This window comes from Aethalodelphis obliquidens, unplaced genomic scaffold, assembly GCF_003676395.1.
Source record: "Aethalodelphis obliquidens isolate GAN/ISIS:26980383/991018 unplaced genomic scaffold, ASM367639v1 scaffold2, whole genome shotgun sequence".
Taxonomy (NCBI): Eukaryota; Metazoa; Chordata; class Mammalia; order Artiodactyla; family Delphinidae; genus Aethalodelphis; species Aethalodelphis obliquidens.
The window spans coordinates 22,540,146-22,561,414 of NW_020837946.1; the positions used below are offsets into that span (position 1 = coordinate 22,540,146).

The window sequence follows — 21,269 nt, forward strand, 5'->3', positions numbered from 1 at the left end:
CAAATAATAAGATTTAAAAAAATGTATACTAACTACAGTAGCATTAAAAAAAGAAAATACTTTGGAATAAAACTGATCAAAACACTGATGAGAGAAATTAAAGAACTAAATAGAGATAATCATGTTCATAAATTGGGAGACTCAATACTGATAAAATGTCAATTCTCCTCAAATTGATGTAAAATATTCAATGTAATGCCAATCAAAACAGACTTTTTCTTTTGTAGAAACTGATAAACTGATACTAAAATTCAGAAAGAAATGCAAAGGAAATAGAATAGCCAAAATAACCTTAGTGGAACGGAATGGAGAGTTCAGAAATAGATGAAAATGTATATAGGCGTAAATAGACAACTGATTTTTAGCAAATGTACAAATACAGTTCAGTGGAGAAAAAATAGTCTTTTTAACAAATGGTATTAAAACAACTGGATATCCATATTAAAAAAAAATTCAATTCCTTGCATCATATTCACAGTATAATGCAAAATGAATCATCATTCTAAATGTCAAATCTAAAATATTTCTAGAAGAAAACAGGAAAAATACTTTTGACTCTGGGTTAGGCCAAGATTTCTTCGTTACAACACTAAAAGCAAAATTTATAAAAGAAAACATAAATTGGAATTTGTCATAATTAAAAACTTTTGCTCTTCAAATGACACTGTTAAGGGGATGAAAAGAGATACCACAGACTGGAAGAAAATATTTGCAAATCATATGTCTAATAAAGAACTTGTCTCTAGAACATATAAAGAACTCTGGAAACTCAATAATACAGAAACAAAAACCCAACTTTAAAAAATTGGCCAATGATTTGAACAGACATTTCTCTAAAGCAGATATACAGATGGAAAATTAGCATATGAAAAGACGCTCAACATCACTAGCCATTAGAAAAATGCAATTTAAAACCATAATAGAATAATAATACACTTCTATTAGAGTAGCCAAAATTAAACAGGACTGGTGATCCCAAGCACTGATGACAGGTACAGGAATTGGCCTTCTCACACATTTTTGATGGAAATTTCAAATAATACAGCCACTCTGAAACAGTTTGGCATTAAAGAAAAAATAGTGAAATATACACATACCATATGATCTAGTATTCCATTTCTAGGTATTTTCACAATAGAAAATAAAGCATATATCCATAAAAAGACTTGTGCGAGAATGTTTGACGGCTTTATTTGTAATAATCAAAAACTGGAAACAGTCCAATGTCCATCAACAAGTGAATGGATAAATTATATGGTGGTATATCTATATAACTGAGTACCGTTCGGAAATAAAGAAGGAATGAACTAGAATACACGCTACATGGATGAATTTCAAAATAATCATGCTGAATGAAAGATTCAGACAAGAGAGTACAATACTGAACAATTACATGTATACCAAGTTCTAAGAAATGCAAATTTATGTATAATGACAGAAAGCAGAACAGAGGTTGCCTGGGATGGGATGGGGCAGAGAAGAGCTAAAGGGAAGGATTACAAAGGAACATGAGGAAAGTTTTGGGAGTGATAGGTATGGGCACTTCCCCGACTACAATAGTAGTTTCACAGGTATACATATGTCAAAACATCAAATTGTACACTTAAAAAATGTGGAGTTCATTTTATGTCAGTTAGACCTTGACACAGCTATTTAAAGGGATTAAAATATTCTTAAATATATTTATGACTTATAAAATGTTAATTGTTATCATAACTTAAATTCAGAAAATAATTTACTTGAAACAATCACTTCATAGCAGATCAGTGTCTCATGTTGCCTTTCCTTTCATTACTGTGCCTTCCTTAGTGACTTTTGCTGCCTTTAAAAATCAGTTGAATTTCGTTCTCAATGATCACGGCTTTGTTATTAAGAAATCTCTTTGGGTGTGACCATTCTTGACAGCTTCCCTTGAATATCATCTTCCTGGTATGTCCTACCTACATCACTTCTAGGCCCTGGGGGACCTGCATTTGCCCCTATTGGGATTTACCATTCCTGGATCCTTTCCAACCTAAGTGCCCTTGCTTTGACTCCAGGGCATTTTGTGTCTAACCCTTCCAGCCTTGTCTTACTTCTTGTCCTGGTATAACATTATCTCTGATACCACTGACTAACAGTTATTCACCTTTTACTCCCCTAGCTTCCCCCAACACACACATCCTTTATTTGAAAGAGAACAGACTCCCTAACAGACACCTGTGAAGAAGTCCATGGTTCTCAAACTTTGAGCATCAGAATCACCTAGAAGGCTTGTTAAGGCACAGAATGTTGGGTCCCACTCCCAGGATATCTGATTCTGTAGATTTGGGATGGGCTCAGAAATGTGCATTTCTGACTAGTTTCTAGATAATGGTGATGTTGCTGGCCCAGGGCTACTTTGAGAACAACTGGTTAGACACTATGGCTTTGAAGTTGGATAGAGCATGGTTCAAATCCCAGCTGTATATCGGACGGTAATTTATATACTTTAGTCTCAGTTTCCTCCCCTGCAATAAATGAAAGCTAGTGCTTCTCTTAGTAGTTAGGTTAATTATTATTATTAGATCAGTCACTGAGGAAATATATGAAAAGGCAACTATATCCCTCAACATGCACCACAGCAGACATGTCGGTTCATTTCAACCTCCCAGTGTTCATGGCTCCCTCTCTCATCCTAAAGGCACCTGTGTCAGGCGTCCTCTCTTTCTCTGGTCCAGTACCTTCCTACGGTTTCCCTGTTATCCCGGGTTTACTCTTCCCCACACTTAAACTAACTGGGCCTATGTTTGATGATCTAGTCATCTGATAAACCCAAGAAAAATATATGTAACTTAATTGGTGTCATTCATACCTGAGGTACTAGCTATTTTTCTCAAGTTTTTAGTGACATTAATTATGAAAAATTTTAAAATAAAAGAAATTATGAGCATGAAAGCATGTATGAATGTATATGTGGGCATGTACGTTGGCGGGCTCGAAGGGGCACTTTTTGATGGGTTGAACAGCTTTCGGTACATCTCAGATGACGTTGCATGGTGGCTGATTACTTCACTGAGGTTAGGAATCTGACTATTGCATTTACTGGGAGTTAAAACAGAATCCATTTAAGTTTTTGGCCATCCACCTGGCTTGAGAGGCTCGCGCGCCCTCCTCTACACTGCAGTTTTCTTCCTTTGCTGCTGCATACTGTCATCTATCTCCATTCTTAAAGAAATCATCAAATCAAATCAAATCAAAGCGGGTAGGATAAAACAGACACGGAGAATCCCACATCTTAAACACAGGCCATCAGCCCCTGGTGCCCTGCATCTTCCCTCTGTTTTAAATCCCAACACAGAAAGTTGGAATGATCAGGCTTTTAAGATTTGGATACAACACTGCCAACTATTTTGTTATTTAATGTTGTTGGAAACTAACTGAGCTTTGCCTTCCAGAAGGCAGGTATGTTGCCTTATGGACCTTTCTGCAGAACGCATAAAAGTGATGGGTGAAAGGAGGAGAGGACTCAGGCCTGGCTAGTTACTACCCTGACCAGCAGCAGCATTTATGGCTGCTCATTGCCATCACCTTGTACAAATGGAGCTAGTGCAAGCAAAATAAGTATGCATGCAGGAACTTCCCATTTCCTTTTTCTCAATTGAGGGGCATCCAACCATAAATATGTTTCAAAAGAGGTTAACATTTCTGATAGTTTGATTTGAAGCAGCTCAGAGCTACAGTTAAACATCAGAGGTCTTACTGCAAGGGCTTCCTACCTGAGCCTCCGCCATCCTTAGAGAGTTTCCCAACCACTATATGCCAGAAAAGATATTGGTTAGCAAGTTTCCTTTGTCCCTGTTTTATGCCATATTTCTGATATCTTTTTCGGTTGCACAGTTTGATTTCTAAAATTAAATATTATCCCCTGCAATCAGTTCTCCCTCTGCCCTGATATCAAGTCCCATTTTCCGACTCTGTTTACCAAATACTGACCAATCACATATTCACTTAATGCTCGAGGCTTCCTTAACTCGTAAATAGTCCAATCCCTATTGTTAGACGAAATATATCATTGTAGATAATACTGGCTAAAGCATTACATTAATTTTGCACCGAAGTGACTCATACGTTACATGCAGTCATTTCTTAAGAAACAGAAGCTTTAGGTGTCCCTAGCAAGGTTATAAAGCAGTAAGATGTCAAGCTGACTCAGTTTCCCCTGGAAACCAGTCTGTCTCTACTAGATCACCTTGATATGCCTCCTGTCAATATATGTGCCACTAATCCTAGTGGTAAATTAAAGCAAACTTAATTAGGAAAAAAGTCTGATAAGCACCCTCCTTCCCACTACACAATGCCTCCTAAGCTCTCCATTTGAAAGCTCTTCTCTGTGAAATAGAAGACTGAGACTTCTCAAAAGAGAAGCGAAAAGAACGCAAAGAATCAATCTTCTTATTTAATTTTGGCTCTTCCAAAGGCACAATACAGGTGTGCATTCATTCATTTATTCACAAACATATATATGCACCTACAATGTGTTATAGGTAGTAAGAATACAACAGTGAACAAAAGAGACAAAAATCTTCGCATGAACTTTGTACTTCTGTGAGCAGGGGAGGCAAGCAACTACATAGGTAAAATATATACGATTCAGGTGGCAGTAGGTGTGACGGAGAACTAAAAATCAGAGGCCAGGACTGGAAAGTGGTGACTTGGGGTGTTACCTCTCAGCTGATAGCACCATATGGAGATCAGAGTCCCAGGGATGAGGGGTGACTTGGTGGTCCTGGGCTCCTGGTGGGGTCTGAGCTAAGCAGGGAGAAATCAGTCCTAAGTGTCTCAAGCCCACCTATGAGGATGAGGCTGTGACTGCTGGCCAGGGAGGTGTTAGGATCTTTGCAAGAGGACCCAGAATTCTGGATCCCGTCTTTACCAGTGATGTGGGATGTAGAATCCCAAGAAGTTTGGTCTTATCTGTAAGAAAGGGAATCTGTGCCTAAGAGATGAGTCTGTTAGATGCTCTTGCTTCAGACCTCTGAAACTTCTGAGGAAGATAGAGCAATACCTTCCTTGAGGCCCCCCAGGCTCATCTTGCCCAGTGCTTTAGAAGACATTCAAATTCAAAGCAGGTCAAGGAACACAATTTGCATGGCAACCTTGTTTTGTTTTTGTCTGACCTTGTGCACAAGGTTTACATTAGTAATTAGTGAAGGGGAAAAGAGGTGCCGGTGGTGGATGGACATGGCTTTTCCTGCATCTGAAAAGCCTGAGTTTCTACATGGCAAAGACAATGAGGTAAAGGAGGGAATGCAACTTTCTAACGTGTCTACCTCAGGAAGGAGGTTTGGATGAAGGGAAACTGCCTTACTTTGTGTGTCATCGGTAGTGACCCATTGGTCTCTGGGTGCCTCTGAGAGCTACACGGATGCCTGGACTGTGTGAGCAAGAGCTTGGGGGTCATTATGGAACGGCAGCCCCATATCCCTGACACGAGCAGTTGTGTTGCTCCCTCAGGGAGGCTCTCCCATGGCCAACGACTCAAGCCTCCCTTAGATAAGACTTGGCAAGACCAAATGCCTTGGCTTTCCCATCAGACCCCGCCCCCCATTCAGTTAACTCTTAGAATCAAATCCAACTCCTAAGGATTGTACAAATGAAGCTAGTGTAAACAAGATAAGTATGCATGCAAGAACTTCCCATTTCCCTTTTCTCATTTGAGGGGCATCCAACTATAAATGTGTTAGTGATCCCAGTTGCCCTTTTGCCATCATCCACAGTTCAGAGGTGTTTTGTTAGAGATTACTGTATACAATCCTAGAAGTCAGCACCATTCTATAAAAACATAGTTGAAGAGAAGCTCAAGAATAAGAGAGAAGGTGGGGTTAAGAATAGAAATGCATGGGCAGTTTGGGGAGATTTATTCAACCCTCTGCCAACCTACTGTTTTTGAACCAGATTATCTGTGAGGTTATCTGAATGTGTAAGAATGAGACATTCAGTACATGTGTGTGCATTACCCTTCTTTGGGGCCCGTAGGCTCCCTTTGGGGGTGGTGAGCTGAACATCAGAGTACTACGTAGCACTCGAAGGAGTGAGGTCTACTTCTTAACATATCTCTTCTCAACTAGGAGTGTGTGCTTTGTGGGAGGACCAGACCCAACATTCTAGATGATTACATAGGGAAAACATAGTCCCTAAGCACTTTCTATATGTTAAGGAGAAAAAAGAGAAAAGTTCTCATTTTTGCAGATGTTGGCCTTCTTCCCTTCATTTTCTGAAGGACTGGGGGGCCCCGATAATTAAGTAGAGATGCAATTAGCGGGAAATGAATGTGGCATTAATTTTCATTGTGTCAACTTTGTAAAATAATCTTTTTGAAATCTAATTTGCTGATGAAATGAGAGGGAATCCTGTTGGTTTAAGACAACATAAATAAAAATATTTCCTTTCATACTTTGGAGGAAGCTTTATGGAAGCAATAGGAAATTGTGGCCTATTAAAATAGCTATTTATAATTACTCTGTTTTGACATCTACTTTATACGAATATGATAATTCTGACTTTCAGTTATGAAGTCAATGAAATGCAGGCTTTGAAACTGCCCTTCATAGGGTATGCTTTCATCACAAACTATTTCAGGGGCTCTGTAGCCAATGGATAAGTGCAAGTGCCAGAAAATATTTCATCTTCAGTGTGTTTGTTTAATGTCTGTGTTTCATTTGTTACTAATTGTCTCCCTAAGAGGAAGTGAGAAAATATCAAATTAAGGTGAAAGACTTGCATCTAATTTTCAAACTTAAAAGGCTGAGTTTGCAAAATAGCTTCATGAAAATGTAAATGCATAGACTTAAGTGAATACTTTAACAATTACCCTAATAGGTACATAAAATGGGCAATGATGTTTTCCAAATTCTTTACAAAGAATCTCACAGTTAAAGGATTTGAAAGTCAAGTGGTAGAATTATTAGTTGGTTAATTAACTATGGAGTACAAATTATAACAAGGAATCAGTGCAATTTCTAATAAGTGGCATGTCATTGATTATTAAATCATAAAAATAGAAAAAATTTTACATTATCTTTTTAAAGAATTTTTCTATTTTCTCCTTTAAATAGTAATTTTAAATCACAGGGATGATGCAGACTTGTAGGAAATTTAGAAACTAGGGGCTAGCAAAGGGAAAAAAATGTAAAAATCATTCATTAGCCTACTACTATTCAGAGTTATGTGCCATTAACGTTTTGAAGTATTTTCTTCCAGTGTTTTTCTATACATACATTTTCTTTTTAACAAAATTATTTTAAAAATACTGCTTTCTGGCCCAGTAGTTTAATTTAATAATATACTCTGAACGTGCATTTTTTTTGTGGAGATGTCCTTAATTTTTCTTCCATGACATCATTTGTAACAATTTTTTAGTAGTTAGTCCATGTAGATATACTATGGTTTTTTAAACAACCTCCTTATTGTCAAATATTTAGGTTTCAGGTTTTCCAAGATTTTGCTATTATAAACAACTCTGTAATAAATACCTCTCTATATAACATGTTTATATTCTTATCTGATTATTTATTTTTGATCAATTTCTAGAAGCCACATTGCTGGATCAAAGGTCCACACACTTTTACTGCCCTTCAGAGAAGATATATTGGTTTACACTCTCATCAGTAGTGCTTGAGAGTGCCTGTTGCATCTTACCTTTCCAAAGTTAATTTTTTAAGAAATTTAAGGATAAAATTATATGTTATCTAATTTTAATTTTTCCTTTTATAAATTCTTTATTTGCATTTATGTTTAGGAAGACCATCCTGATCCTAAGAGTAAGCTAATGTTTATGTTAAAAACAAATCCCTTTATGACCTCATTTTTTAGATTTAGATCTTTAATCCATGATAGTTACTTTTGTATAATGGGTAATACAGGAATGTAATTTCACTTTTGTAAAAAAATGATTAACCTTTATTTTTAGAATAACACATTCTTTCATCAGATACTTGGATGTCACCTTAATTGTATGCTAAATTGTGATATAAATGTGAGTTACTTTCTGATTTTCTGTTCTATTTATTGATTTATTTTTGTTCCACTATCACACTGTTTAAAACTATTATATCTTTACATATTATTTTGATATATCTGGTAGATTGAATTCGCCAAACTTACCAAGTACATTCTTTTTTTTAATTTATTTATTTGTTTATTTTTGGCTGCATTGGGTCTTCGTTGCTGCGCGGGGGCCTTCTCTAGTTCCGGTGAGCAGGGGCTACTCTTCGTTGTGGTACATGTGCTTCTCATTGTGGTGGCTTCTCTTGTTGCTCCAGCTCTAGGTGCGCGCAGGCTTCAGTAGCTGTGGCACATGGGCTCAGCAGTTAGTTGTGGCGCACGGGCCTAGCTGCCCCGTGGCCTGTGGGATCTTCCCGGACCAGGGATCGAACCCTCATCCCCTGCACTGGCAGGTGGATTCCCAGCCACTGCGCCACCAGGGAAGCCCACCAAGTACATTCTTTATCGTGTATTTAAATTTTCCAACTTTTGCCAACTTACAAAAGAAAATTACATTACATGGAAAATTTGATAGATTTCCATTTATCATTAGAAAAATAGCATTCTAACAAATTTCATTTTTCACATTTAGAAATCAGTTATGGCTCCTTACTATTTTAAAAAATAGTTCTTAGTAAGGTTTTGTGACTTTTTAATCTCTCTCTCTATATATATCCTCCACACATTAATATCTATTTTAATGTTTTTAAGTAGCCTATTATCTGTTGATTCTGAGTAGATTTCTATTAGTTTCACAGTTTTGAGCCATTTGAAATTAGTTTAAAATGTATTATATGAGAGGAAAAACATAAAGGTAAATAGAAGCTAATAAAATTATAAATCAATAAAAAAATTTGCATATTTAAAGAAAGAAATTATCTCTTTTTTGACTATCAACTAATAGCATGTTAAAAGGAAATTTAAATTTATAGTTATTTTTTACAAATTTTCTGATTATTCTTTATTAGTAGTAAATCTGAAGTACAACATAGAAGATGAACGACATTATTTGGCATTTCACACATCTGTAAATAGAAGTGGAATTGCTGAGATAAAAGATATATGTACTTTAATTTGGACATATATTGTCCAATTTGCTTCCGTGGGGATTGTACCAATTCATACATTCACCAGTGATGTGAAAGACTGCCTGTTTTACCACAGGTATCAACAACAAAGTAGGTTATTAAATTATAGGATATTTGGCCAATCCATAAGGAAAAAACTGGCATCAAATTTTAATTTGCATTTTCCTTTTAGCAATTTCTTGTATGTTTTAGGAAATTTTGTTTCTTGTGGAATAACTTTTGAAGTTCTTTGCCCATTTTTAAGATTGAGTTGTTGATCTTTTTCCTTATTAGTTTCAAAGAGATCTTTATCTATGAGAGACATTAACCCTTTGTGATATAAGATGATTTTTCCCTTAGTTTTTTATTTGTTTACAGTGGTGTTTTGTTTGCTTTGTGGATATTTTTTTGTTTGCTTTTAAAATCTAGCCACTTCAGGATTAAAAACCAAATGTCTAGGTTTTCTTTTTGTACTGTTTGGGAAAATAGCTTATATTTAAATCTTTGTTGAATTGAAAGTTTTCTTGAATTGTGAAATAATGTAGGACTTTAAAATTATTTTTTTCAGACAACCATCCAGTTGTCCCAACACCATTTCTTCTACAAATTAACTTTCCCCCATTGATTTGAAATGCTATTTTATCTATCATGTATCAATTTTCATATGTATGTTAGGTTTGTTTGTGAAGTTTCTTATATTCCATTGATATCTCTGCATCATGTACCAATGCCACAATTTTACTTTCATAATATACGTACCTATACATATATATATATGTATATATATATATAGAGAGAGAGAGAGAGAGAGCTCTGTATTCTCATTTTGTACCCTGCTATATTTCTAAATTTTTGTTATAGCAGTTTTTAGTCTATAGTCTTGGGTTTTTCAAGTATACTCTCATATAATATGCAAATGGTAGTAGTTTTGGCTCCCAATTTTTGTCCTCTGAATTCTTTCTTTTCTAATTATACTAGCTAGTTCATACCTACAATCTGACATTTTGAATAATAGTGGACAGCCTTGTCTTGTTCCTGACTTTATCAAGAATGCCTTTAATGTGTACCTATTAAGCATAATTCTGTCTTTTGGGGCTGAGGTCAATATATTTTATATCCACTTAGTCTTATTTTATCAAGAGTTTTAGTCATCTTTATATATGTGTGTGTATATTTAGATAGAAATAATATGATTTTCTCTTGAATTTAGTAATAGGATAACTTATATTAATATAGAGTTCCTAATTTTGAACTATCTTCGTAAACTCCACTTTGTCAGAATGCACAATTATTTTAACCTACTGCTAAATTCTGTTTGCTAACACAAATATACAATCCCTTTCCCACAGTCTCTGAAAACCCAATGTCTTTTTACAATTTTGATACCAAAACTCAGCTGAGATTAAAACCTGACCTGAGACGATGGGAGACTCTATATTTATTCCATCTCCTTAGTATAATTATCATATATTTTCTGGCAGAAGGGTTCATGTGATTGATTGAAGAATGCTGCCCTAGACCCATTGGGTGATATAATATATGATTGGGGATTTTGTATTTTAATAGATCCCCATTACTTTTTCTTAGTTTGTAATCTTTGGTTTGTATCAGTATTGTACTTCAGAAAGAAACTGTTCTTGTCTCTCCTCTGGAAGAGTTAAAATGACATTAGAATTATCTTTTCTTAAAAGGTAAAACCTTTTACCTTATAAAAAATAGATTCTTGAAAATTCAATCAGTAAAGAGGCCCATGAAATAAGAAGTCAAAGTTCTCTGCTTCTACCTTCTCACTTCTCCTCTTTAATTACTCTTCTGATCACTGGATAACTGTTAAAAATTTGGCGTGTATTCTTACAGAACTTTCCCTATGCTACATACAAACATAATAAAGGAGGGTTTAAAAAATAAAAAGCAAATTTGTTAGTGAGGTTGAATAATTTTTATATTTTTTGAACATTTGTATTTTGTTTGCGAACTGCCTGTTTGTACTTTTCTGCTGTTTTTATTATCAATCTGTAAAGATTTAATATTTTAAAGAGATTAACTCTTGTCTCCCCTACTTTTACCTTCACACTTTTATTCCCTAAAAGTAATCATTGAATCATTGTTAATATTCTATTGTGTATCCACACTTGGCTCTTTTCCTATGTACATATAAATGTAATATCTATCTATTTGAAATTATATATCAGTTAAAAATAAAAATGTCTTACATATCACTTAAAATGTACAAATTATATATAGAACACATTACTATATTATGTATAAACTATTTGTAGTCTACTATACACTCCTTGCTTATTTTACACAGCAGTGAAAAATGTTAGGATCTTTTTAAAGGCTGCAATATATTTTCACTACTCCATTGAAGTACTATTACATTTCTCTGACCTTTATGCTCTTAAAATGCAGTGGAAATTTAGTGCATGAATGTGGGACAAAGTACAAAAAGTAGAACTGCTGACTTCAAGTTTCTTAAAAGTTGTTCCAACATTTTCTCAACTCTTAGTATCTTTGCTGATTTGAGGTATCATCAATCTCAAATTATTATCAATGCAATATTAGTATCTTATTGTTTTAATTTCTATCACCCTGATCCCTTGTGAGGTTAAGCGTATTTTCATATATTTATTAGACATTTGGTTTTCTTCTCTGAATTTTCTTTGTATACCCTTTGCCTATTTTCTTCCCTATGGAATTATTTTTCTCTCTTATTTATTTCAAGGGGCTCTTTGTATATTATATGTGTCAACACAAAGCAGCGTTTTACCCAAGCATCTTTAGAAGGCGTTGGATGGCTCCAAAGTCCTCTCTCTTATTTGTGCACTTCCCATCCCTTTGCTGTCTTCTTTCCATTTACCTTTTGGCTAATCTATTTCCTTCTTTATTTGTATCACTAATAAACTGGAAGAGAGTAAGGGATATGAAATTAAATATTTGAACAGGGGTTATGACAACTTCAGTTTAGTTGAAAAGGATATGAAAACTCCTCATTTAATGTGCATGGACGATTTTGTGGGTGGTTCCTCTCTATTTCAATTTTTCATGAAGTGACTTTTTTTCTGAACCATGAATAATGACTGACTATATATTCCAATGAAAACAGAGAACTCACTGACATACTGACAGATGAAATGTAAAAAAAAAAATGCAGTTAGTCATTTGGATGATCTAATGATCAAATACTTCACTAGTTAAATGAATGGTCAGTTACCGAATATTTAAAATATTTACATGACACTCCAAAATAGAAATATTTTCTTTAAGTAGGTGCTGTGCTAACCTATTTTTCATATTATAAAAACAAAAAAACCCCATAAAGAATATTAATTCCCATGGAAAGGACTGGAGCTGAAAGACAGGCCAAAGTAACAATCTTGGAGGAAGAAAAACAATCTAGAAATGTTAGATCTTTCAGGAAGGCATTTGGATTGCTAGCTCATGAAGATATATAGAGAAGGGAGAAGCAGATGCTTAATAAAATTGTTTAAAACAATAAGTTCCTATATCAATCACATAATCCTCCCCAAATAAAAAATTACTTTCCTCCTTCTCCTCCTGTTTCGTGTATGCCCAGCCATTCACATCTTTCCTTAACGTTTTTATTGTATTTTATTCAGACTAAATTAATAGACTTTTCTTGGTGCTAAACTAACTTTAATAAGAATGGAGTATTTTTAATGGCTTGGCTATATTTATTGATAACCACTGGAAATTCTTGCTTGAGGTAACCATTGAGACCAAGAAATTAAAACTTTTCTTTCTTTTTTTTTACATCATTAGAGAAAAATTTTAGAAGTATGTCTTTATATTTATTCTTACAAATTATATTATGGAGAATAAAGAGGCTATCATTATCTATCTAGGGATCAGATTACCTTGCACTTTATAATATTAAAAATACTTATTTGTAAGAGCAATTGTTACATTTTTATTGGTAAACTACTGTTTTCTGGGAAAACTTCATATACCTACATATATATCATTGTACTTCCTTTTTTTTTTTTCTTGCTCTAATCTGAGAACAAAGATTTTGATATTAGCTGAATACTGTTTGTGATAGATTCTGTTGCTTTAAACTTTCATTTTATATCTTTAATGTCTCTTGCTCTTGGCAAGTTATAATTCAGGAAGGCGGAAAAATCAATCTTAGTATGAAGAAAGAGTTTGGCAGCCAAGATAGTCCGCATTTGTGCAAACTAAATTTTTTCAACATTTATGAAGATTTAAGAAAATATAGAAAATATTATAGAACTGTTTACAAATTAGGATCTATTGCCTCTACCTTGAATCCTGAGGGTAGATGTTTATCTTCTTGTTTTTTTTTCAAAATCTAAGAAAATAGTACAATGCTTTAAAAATAGTTTATACTGGGCAAATGAATCTTGTCATTTAGAATAAGATAGTCTTATCATGTGTTGGAAATTTAAGAAATTGTTCTAGTTATATTCTGTCAGAGTAAACCTCTATTTCCCACCTGGCTCTTCTGCACATGGGTCATCTGTTTCTATTTTCTGAACTAAGAAAGAGTCAGCAAGCATTGGGGCTCAGTCTGCTCACCCAAAAATACTGGTACATGGTCATAAGGATTCTCCAGCAGTCCTCAATATGCTCTTCTTTGACAATGATTATACTTTACTTTTGGGGCATAAGTGACTAATTAGTGGCATTTAATAATAAAAAAGATAACATGTCATAATGTTATATTACATTCAGAATTAGTCTTTGGGCTAATTTTAATTCAGGTTAATTTTTTTTTTTTTTTTTTTTTTTGCGGTACGCGGGCCTCTCACCGTTGTGGCCTCTCCCGCTGCGGAGCACAGGCTCTGGACACACAGGCTCAGTGGCCATGGCTCACGGGCCCAGCTGCTCCGCGGCATGTGGGATCTTCCCAGACCCGGGCACGAACCCACGTCCCCTGCATCGGCAGGCGGACTCTCAACCACTGTGCCACCAGGGAAGCCTTAATTCAGGTTAACTTTCCTTATTTAAAAAAGAAAAAAGTTTGCTTGGAAATGGCAAAAGGGAACAGAAGTGGTTGTTTTGTAGTGCTTCATGAACAAAAAATTGGAAAACCTAACTAATATGTTTTGTTCTCTCAACATATGTTTTTCAGGAATACGAATGGGTTACTAATTAATTACCTAATTAATCGAACAATTAAAGTTCATTCATTATATATCTTTGTACAAAGAGAGTTTCATTCTAGGACAGATTTCTACTGTGGCATGTGACAGAAATAGGATAATCTTGGGTGACATAAAATTCAGTGTAACTAGTTTGTAGTGGCTGATTTAACATTTGACATAGACATCAACTCTGGATATACTATTGGTTTGGGTGGTCAGTACCTAGTATGACGTGGCAGATGCATGTGTAAAACCTGTATTCTAAATATACAGTCTTTAATTCTCTGAGTATTCTGAGCATGTCCAGATGAGAGTTTTTAACTTTCAGTATAGTTTTGTTTACCCTAAATGTGTAACATAGCCAACCAGGGCCTTCCAGGGAAGACAAGATCCTCAAGGACCTGTTTAGACAGTTGTTTCTAGAAAAAAACGGTCTTTAGTCAAAGACTTGTCAATCCTATTTTTAAAGATTGATTAGGTAGCTGATTTTTTCTTCCTTCTGTCCTTGGAGAAAATGAAAAATAACAGGTGCTCTTCTACTTTAGACTAACCATTCATATACTTGATGACAGTTAGGTCTCCCTGGAGCCTTCTCTTTTCCAGGACAAATTATGCAAACTCCTTCAGTCTGTCCTAATAGGTCCTGTTTTTCAACCATTAAATCATCTTATTTTTCTTCCCTGTATCTTTTCCAGTTTCTTCAATATCCTTTTAAGAATATAAAGTCTTAAATTTGATACCTTTGCATATATTAGATCGGCTTGAACTTCAGGATATTTATCTCCACCTTCCAAGTCAGAGAGATGCTCACTATGACACACGTCAGTTGGATGAGAGGGATAAGAAGAGAAAGAGAAGCCAGGTGTGCAGTAATATTAGACTCAAGAGATTTACACAATCAGAAATAATAGAAACTGTGCCTGAAGAAATGTCATAAGAGTTCTTTATAAGTCATTTGAGAAGATACCAAAACACTACAAGTATTATAAAAATAATCAGAGTTGCTTATGTTTTTTCTGTGGCTAAATAACCTAAATACCTCTTTTCACTAATTATAATTCTGCAAGAGAAAAAGATTAGTAGGTGATCTCACATAATGCCAAATTCTGGACCAAAAAAATGTGCAATAGAGAAGATGAGAGCTGCTAATTCAAGGAAGGGCATAGGGATTCAGCATTACAGTGACCTCAGCTTAATTAAGAGCTAGAACTACTTTTTCAAGCATATATTAATGCCAAGTGGGGACATTTGTGGAATGTTACACAGTGAAGCTTTAGTTTTTGGTTGGTATATGACCAGTAGCAAGAGTGTGATTTTGACTTTGCTGTCCTGGGTTAATGGCATTGCATTGTCTTCTCTGCAGCCTCACCTGGATTCTGGGTGATTGGCATGCCATAGTCATTTCAACCTCTCCATCCTATGAGGGCCAAAAGGAACCCATAAACTTATAAGCCAAGTTCCCTTCTATAGCTATTACTCTGAGAGCAGGTTTCCATTGTAATAAAAACCTAGAATAAAAGCCCTAAACTTTCTAGTCTTCCTTACTTCTACTTAAGTGTATGAGTAATTGAATTCTGTAATTCTTTGATAACTTTGAGCCTAAGGTCTTATCTATGCCCAAAGCAAAATACCTGGCATTTATCCTACTCTCTATCCTGGCTTATGCACTAGGAACAGCTTCATAGCCTCCACAAGAGAGAAATTCAGTCACTATAAAAAGATGGTACTGCGTTCTTTCCAAAATTCTCCGTATAGATCGACAATAAATAATAGGGACCACAACAAAGTCAGCTTATAAGAGCTTTAATTCTCCAGATGGAAAGCTTCACGACTCACCCATTGCTGGCTTATTTTCACTTTAAGATGGGATAGAAGTATTAATTGGCCATGCCCACATTGAAAAACCACAGGCAGATCTTAGAGGGCTTTTGCATTGAATGGTGTGCAGTGGTGGAATATCTGTATTTTGCACTAACCCCTCTTTGAAAGCTAATGCAGTACGGTCTTACCATTTTTGCAGACAGGACAACATTGTTCTGGTTCATAGACTGGGTTGACACACTCAGGAACTGCGCAGTCTGCTACAACACAGTGAACTTCATTGCTGGGCTCACAGCGACACCATTCACATGGAGAGGGCTAGGAACAAATCTAAAATTAGCCCCTTTTCTCCTATAACTTAATGCTTGCACATTCATATGCTGTCAGAAGACAAAACATCAGTGTTTATACTGGCTTTACTGTATCAACTCCATTTACCATGTGTATGATCACTCTTCCCCCGTGGAAGGCCACCTGGACATCCAAGCAAAGGTGGGTTGCCATGTGCAGCTCAGGTTGCCATGAGCAACCAGAGTGCTCATGTATGACTTTTCTTATGTCTTATGTTCCTACTTTTCAAAGGAAGGTTTGGACAACAAATATGTCACCTCCTGGTTTGGTTTCCAGATGCACTTATTGCTCTGCCTTCCTCTGGTAAACAGGAATGACACTGGAGCATGTGAAATAAGTTTTTGCCATTTTTCATTTTATTTCCTAAGAAAGAAAAGGATTACTGAGAAACAAGAAAATAGTAAATGGAGCTCCGTACCCTTGGTAGAAACTCCTTTTCAAGCTAACCTAGACTCTAAAGGGCGTTTTTTTCCAATGTGAATTTTAGAGGACATTGCATTTGGGATCCAAACATCCAGGTACTGCCTCTTGAAAGATTTAGTGAATACCTTTCATCTTGCCTCCTTGCTTTTATGAATGGACTAAAATTGATTGACTTAAAAAGTCACTATTGGGCTTCCCTGGTGGCGCAGTGGTTGAGAGTCCGGCTGCCGATGCAGGGGGCACGGGTTCGTGCCCCGGTCCGGGAAGGGCCCGTGAGCCATGGCTGCTGAGCCTGCGCGTCCGGAGACTGTGCTCCGCAACGGGAGAGGCCACAACAGTGAGAGGCCCGCATACCGCAAAAAAAAAAAAAAGTCACTATTTAAGAGACAGAGACTCTAAAAATGGAATTCAACAGTGATTAATTTAGAGAAAAAAATTAAAAAGCAGAAAATTTTTGTCTTCACAGTACTTACCAACCAAGAATGAGTTTGGGGTTTTGTGTTTCCTTTCTAGAAACTTTCTACACCACAAATAATCTAAAGCAGTGGCCACTTTGTGACTATCTCATCCTTTATACTTTCTAGGTTTCCCTTCTCATAAAACAGAAATTGAGAATTCTGGAATGAGAACTTAGAGGTCTCAGAAGTTATACAGGTCTATACTTCTCAAAGCAAGCCATTTGTTCCTGGAAAATTCTGTCTCCAATTCTGTGCCACAGTGCCTCACTTCAAAATTGTGTTAATTAAAGTCCACAGCCTTCATCTCAGTGACTACTGTCCATAATGCCTGCCAGCTCTTGTTTCTTCATGAGCTTGACAGTTTGGGTAATACCAATGTTTCTTGACTCAGGTGGTCTGTGAGAGTGGAAGCCTTTCAAACTAATTATTTTTAAATTAATTTTCTCTTTGCTTTCTGCTTGAAGAATGATGGTCTAGCTTTCAATGAACTATTTTACTTTCAAATTTAGTAGAAACAAGAGAATTAGCCATAGAATCTGTGGAAGAAATATTGCTATTTCTTAGCATGGTCAGTAAGTTTATTGAAGAGTACAGTTAAGCTCTTTACCATGTGGTTGAGTTGTGTTAAGTATTCCAGAAAAATCTACTGGATCATCCCAAGGGCGAGAAGTTTCCTGAAGCTCCCTCCACTGAAAACCTCAGTAAATTAAGGAAAAGGATTTGTTACCACAACGCATTATTTGACGAAGGAAATTTTAAGTGAGGAAACAGCGTGAGAGATGGATATTCTAGCTGCTATACTGCCTCTTATTTTGCAAGTCCCATTGTGATACCTTAAATTCCCAAGCAGAATTGTCAGAGGTGTCTCCCTGTTCTTGATTAGTCGCAAAGTATTTTTGCACAGCCTTCTGAGGTACAGCAAGGACTTGGCCTGCATTTATTGCTAACATGAGAGAAAAAGGGAGTGGCTAATATTGTTTCTGTACCTTGCTCTTCCACAGCTGGGATTGTTCTTGCTGTTTCCCTTCTAGCTGAAGGAGGGGCTGATCTATGCAACTCTAGTGGACTGATTTTGGCACTAAAAATCCCAAAGAGCCCCTAGATTTTCCAATGCAAAATGTCTACCTCAAAGTAACTGTGGTCCTTGAGAAAGAGTTGGATAATTAGATTCCCATCACAGACTGAGGAAGAACACCATTCTGACTCAAACAATGTTTTTGAACATTATTAACTACTGGGTATCATGCTAGAGCAATTTCCTTACATCAACTTACTTATTTTTCATAAGAACCCTATGAAAGAAGATTTGTTATTATCTCCATCTCATAGATAAGGAAATAGTCTGAGAGAGGTTCAATAGCTTTCCCAGGTCCTGTAGGCTGTAGGAGAAAGGGCAGGATTTGAATCTAGGCATCCTAACTGCTATATGGTACTGCCACGTGATAGCAAGCATGGCTATTCTATGCACTCCCATCTGAGTAGTTTATTGTCCAATGTGTTGTACACTTCTTCAGGCAGACCAGATCCATAGGAATAACCATTAGCAGCTGAATGATTGATTTATAGAGGATAGATACTTCCTGTTAAAGAGATTTCACTAACTAGGTTAGTTAGTGCATAGATTATTATGGAGCTGTAGAGCTTTTTTTAAAAATTTTTTTAACATCTTTATTGGGGTATAGTTGCTTTACAATGGTGTGTTAGTTTCTGCTTTATAACAAAGTGAATCAGTTATACATATGTTCCCATATCTCTTCCCTCTTGCGTCTCCCTCCCTCCTACCCTCCCTATCCCACCCCTCCAGGCGGTCACAAAGCACTGAGCTGATATCCCTGTGCTATGCGGCTGCTTCCCACTAGCTATCTACCTTACGTTTGGTAGTGTATATATGTCCATGCCTCTCTCTCGTTGGAGCTGTAGAGCTTTTAAACTTTTTGAAAATGTGAGTTCGTAGAAAATTGTAATAGGCTGAAGTTAGGTTGCCACGAGGCTCGTGTTCTTGGGGACTTGGGCACCTTCAAGTCTTGTAACCTGGTAGCTACACTCATGGTAGTTATCTGGGAGAAGCAATAACAGATAATAATCTAGTAAAGACTCCAGAGCCTCTGCCTGAAAATCAGTGGAGGCTGGATGTGTATACACTGGAGTCCTGAGAAATACTCTGAGGAAGAACTAAGACTATAAGGCTTAGTGATAAAAGGATGCCAGATTTTTAAAAGGGATTTTGAGTAGTGAGAAACATAAATTAGAAAAATTAGACTATCACCCTTGCCATTGGCAACTTTGAATCAATCCTTCCCTGAACCTGGCTTTATTCATATACCAGTCTCTCTCTTCCTGGCCCAGAATCTCATGTCAGAAACATGTTAATTCCTCTTTTGTTATCATTCAGTTGTTTTTAGAAAGAACGCCTCTGTTACAGCCTATTTCTTCTCATCTCAAGCCTCTGTGTGCCTGCCTCCGCCCCTCCAAACACTCTATCAGATTTAATCTACTGACCTCACACTAAAGCCCACTCCATCCTCTCCAGCCTCGCCAAGTCTCTTTCCTTTCAGAAACTGGCCAGTTTGCACATCATTGTTTTCTTGCCTCGCTTGACTTCCTCTGCCACCCCTGCTTCCCACCGTGCTTCTAAAAAGGTGTTGCTTATACAGCCAGAAGTTCCTAGGGGTGAGCAGTGTGCTACTTTGACATGAACATTACTGTAAAAATCCTTCACATTTATTTACATTACCGTAAAAACCCTTCCCACCTTACAGCATAAAACTCTGAAAGGTTTGATGCTTTGAATAAATCTTTACATCTTAAGTACTGAGCTGGTTACAAATTTCCTTTTATCAGGCTCTTCAATGTGATAACTATAGATTAAATCTGAAAATATGGCCTGTAAAACCAAAGATTAAACAATAAAGCTATCCTTAGAGCAACAGAGAACACTGGAACAAGTACTTGAGAAAAAATTATTCTTACTAGCTATTTTTTTTTAGAAGAACATGTGAAAGTATGACCAGTACATGGCTTTTGTCAGTTAGAGATCTGGTCAGTAAGATGATTAAATGACACCATCCTAAAATTTTATACCTGGAAAATCTTTTTCTGAGAAATCTCACAGAGCCTTTTATTTCAGTGAAAGCTTTGAAAAATAAAGTAACATTCAATATATATACGAACATTAACAAATAATTAAAATTACTTTTTAATTATTTGTTAACAATTAACAAATTATTTGTTAACAAATTTGTTAAGAAGTTATTAATGTTAATACAAACGTTAACACGTGATTATTTGTTAACGTTTGTATAAGGTGATGTGAATATTATATGTCTGTTATGAATCTGTATGTCATTAGCTTAGTGGTTTTTGAATATCTAACGTGGGACTCTGTTTAAGCAGAAACCATGACTTTTATCTGTAGTTCTCACTGTCACTGAATATATCTGCATGGCAAATCCAAATGCTGTCCCAGCTGTTCCTAAAGTTCAGGGGGTTTCCTGCTAGATACATATTTATTTTAAAATTAATAGAATAAAACGGAGCTCTTTCTAAAATATTGGTTTAGGTGACTAGAATTCAAATCCTCCTCCTTGGTATTAGAATGGAAACATGGCAGTACACATCCTTTAAACTATGGTTCACTTCTGAAGACCTTGAAGCTGAAATCCCAATGCCACTGACTGTGACTTTTGAGAATTCTAGGAGAATTGGAATTCCAGAACCCAGGAAACAGTAGAATGCTCCGCAATTTAAAAATGCAAAAAAGTAGCCTGAGAACTAGTAACTTAGATTAGCAGAGTGACTGAATAACTCCAGAAAAACGATCAAATATGTTCTTTGTGAGAACTTGGAATCTAATGGGGTCATCAAGCGTTAACATGGGATTATTAGAACGTGTTATTGGAGACTGGTTGCAAGGAAGTTTCCAGATGTTTGTAGAAAATACACCCTTGTACTCTGAATACAATGAGACTTACTTATCCATACCTGAGGAGAGGCTGGACGTTTGGTCCACACTGTAA

At 36.1% G+C, this 21,269-nt stretch overlaps 1 protein-coding gene across 2 annotated transcripts in view; it reads right to left on the reverse strand.

Moving 5' to 3' along the window:
* The window catches only part of VWC2L (von Willebrand factor C domain containing 2 like), a 153,353-nt gene that overhangs the window by 111,203 nt on the left and 20,881 nt on the right, over positions 1 to 21,269 (reverse strand). The window contains exon 3 of one of the 2 annotated variants that reach the window (XM_027114593.1): positions 16,210 to 16,339. The exons of the other annotated variant lie outside the window; for it this stretch is intronic. Within the exon in view, the coding sequence (XP_026970394.1) occupies positions 16,210 to 16,339 (130 nt within the window). The remainder of the gene's footprint in view (positions 1 to 16,209; positions 16,340 to 21,269) is intronic. 2 annotated transcript variants of the gene reach the window in all.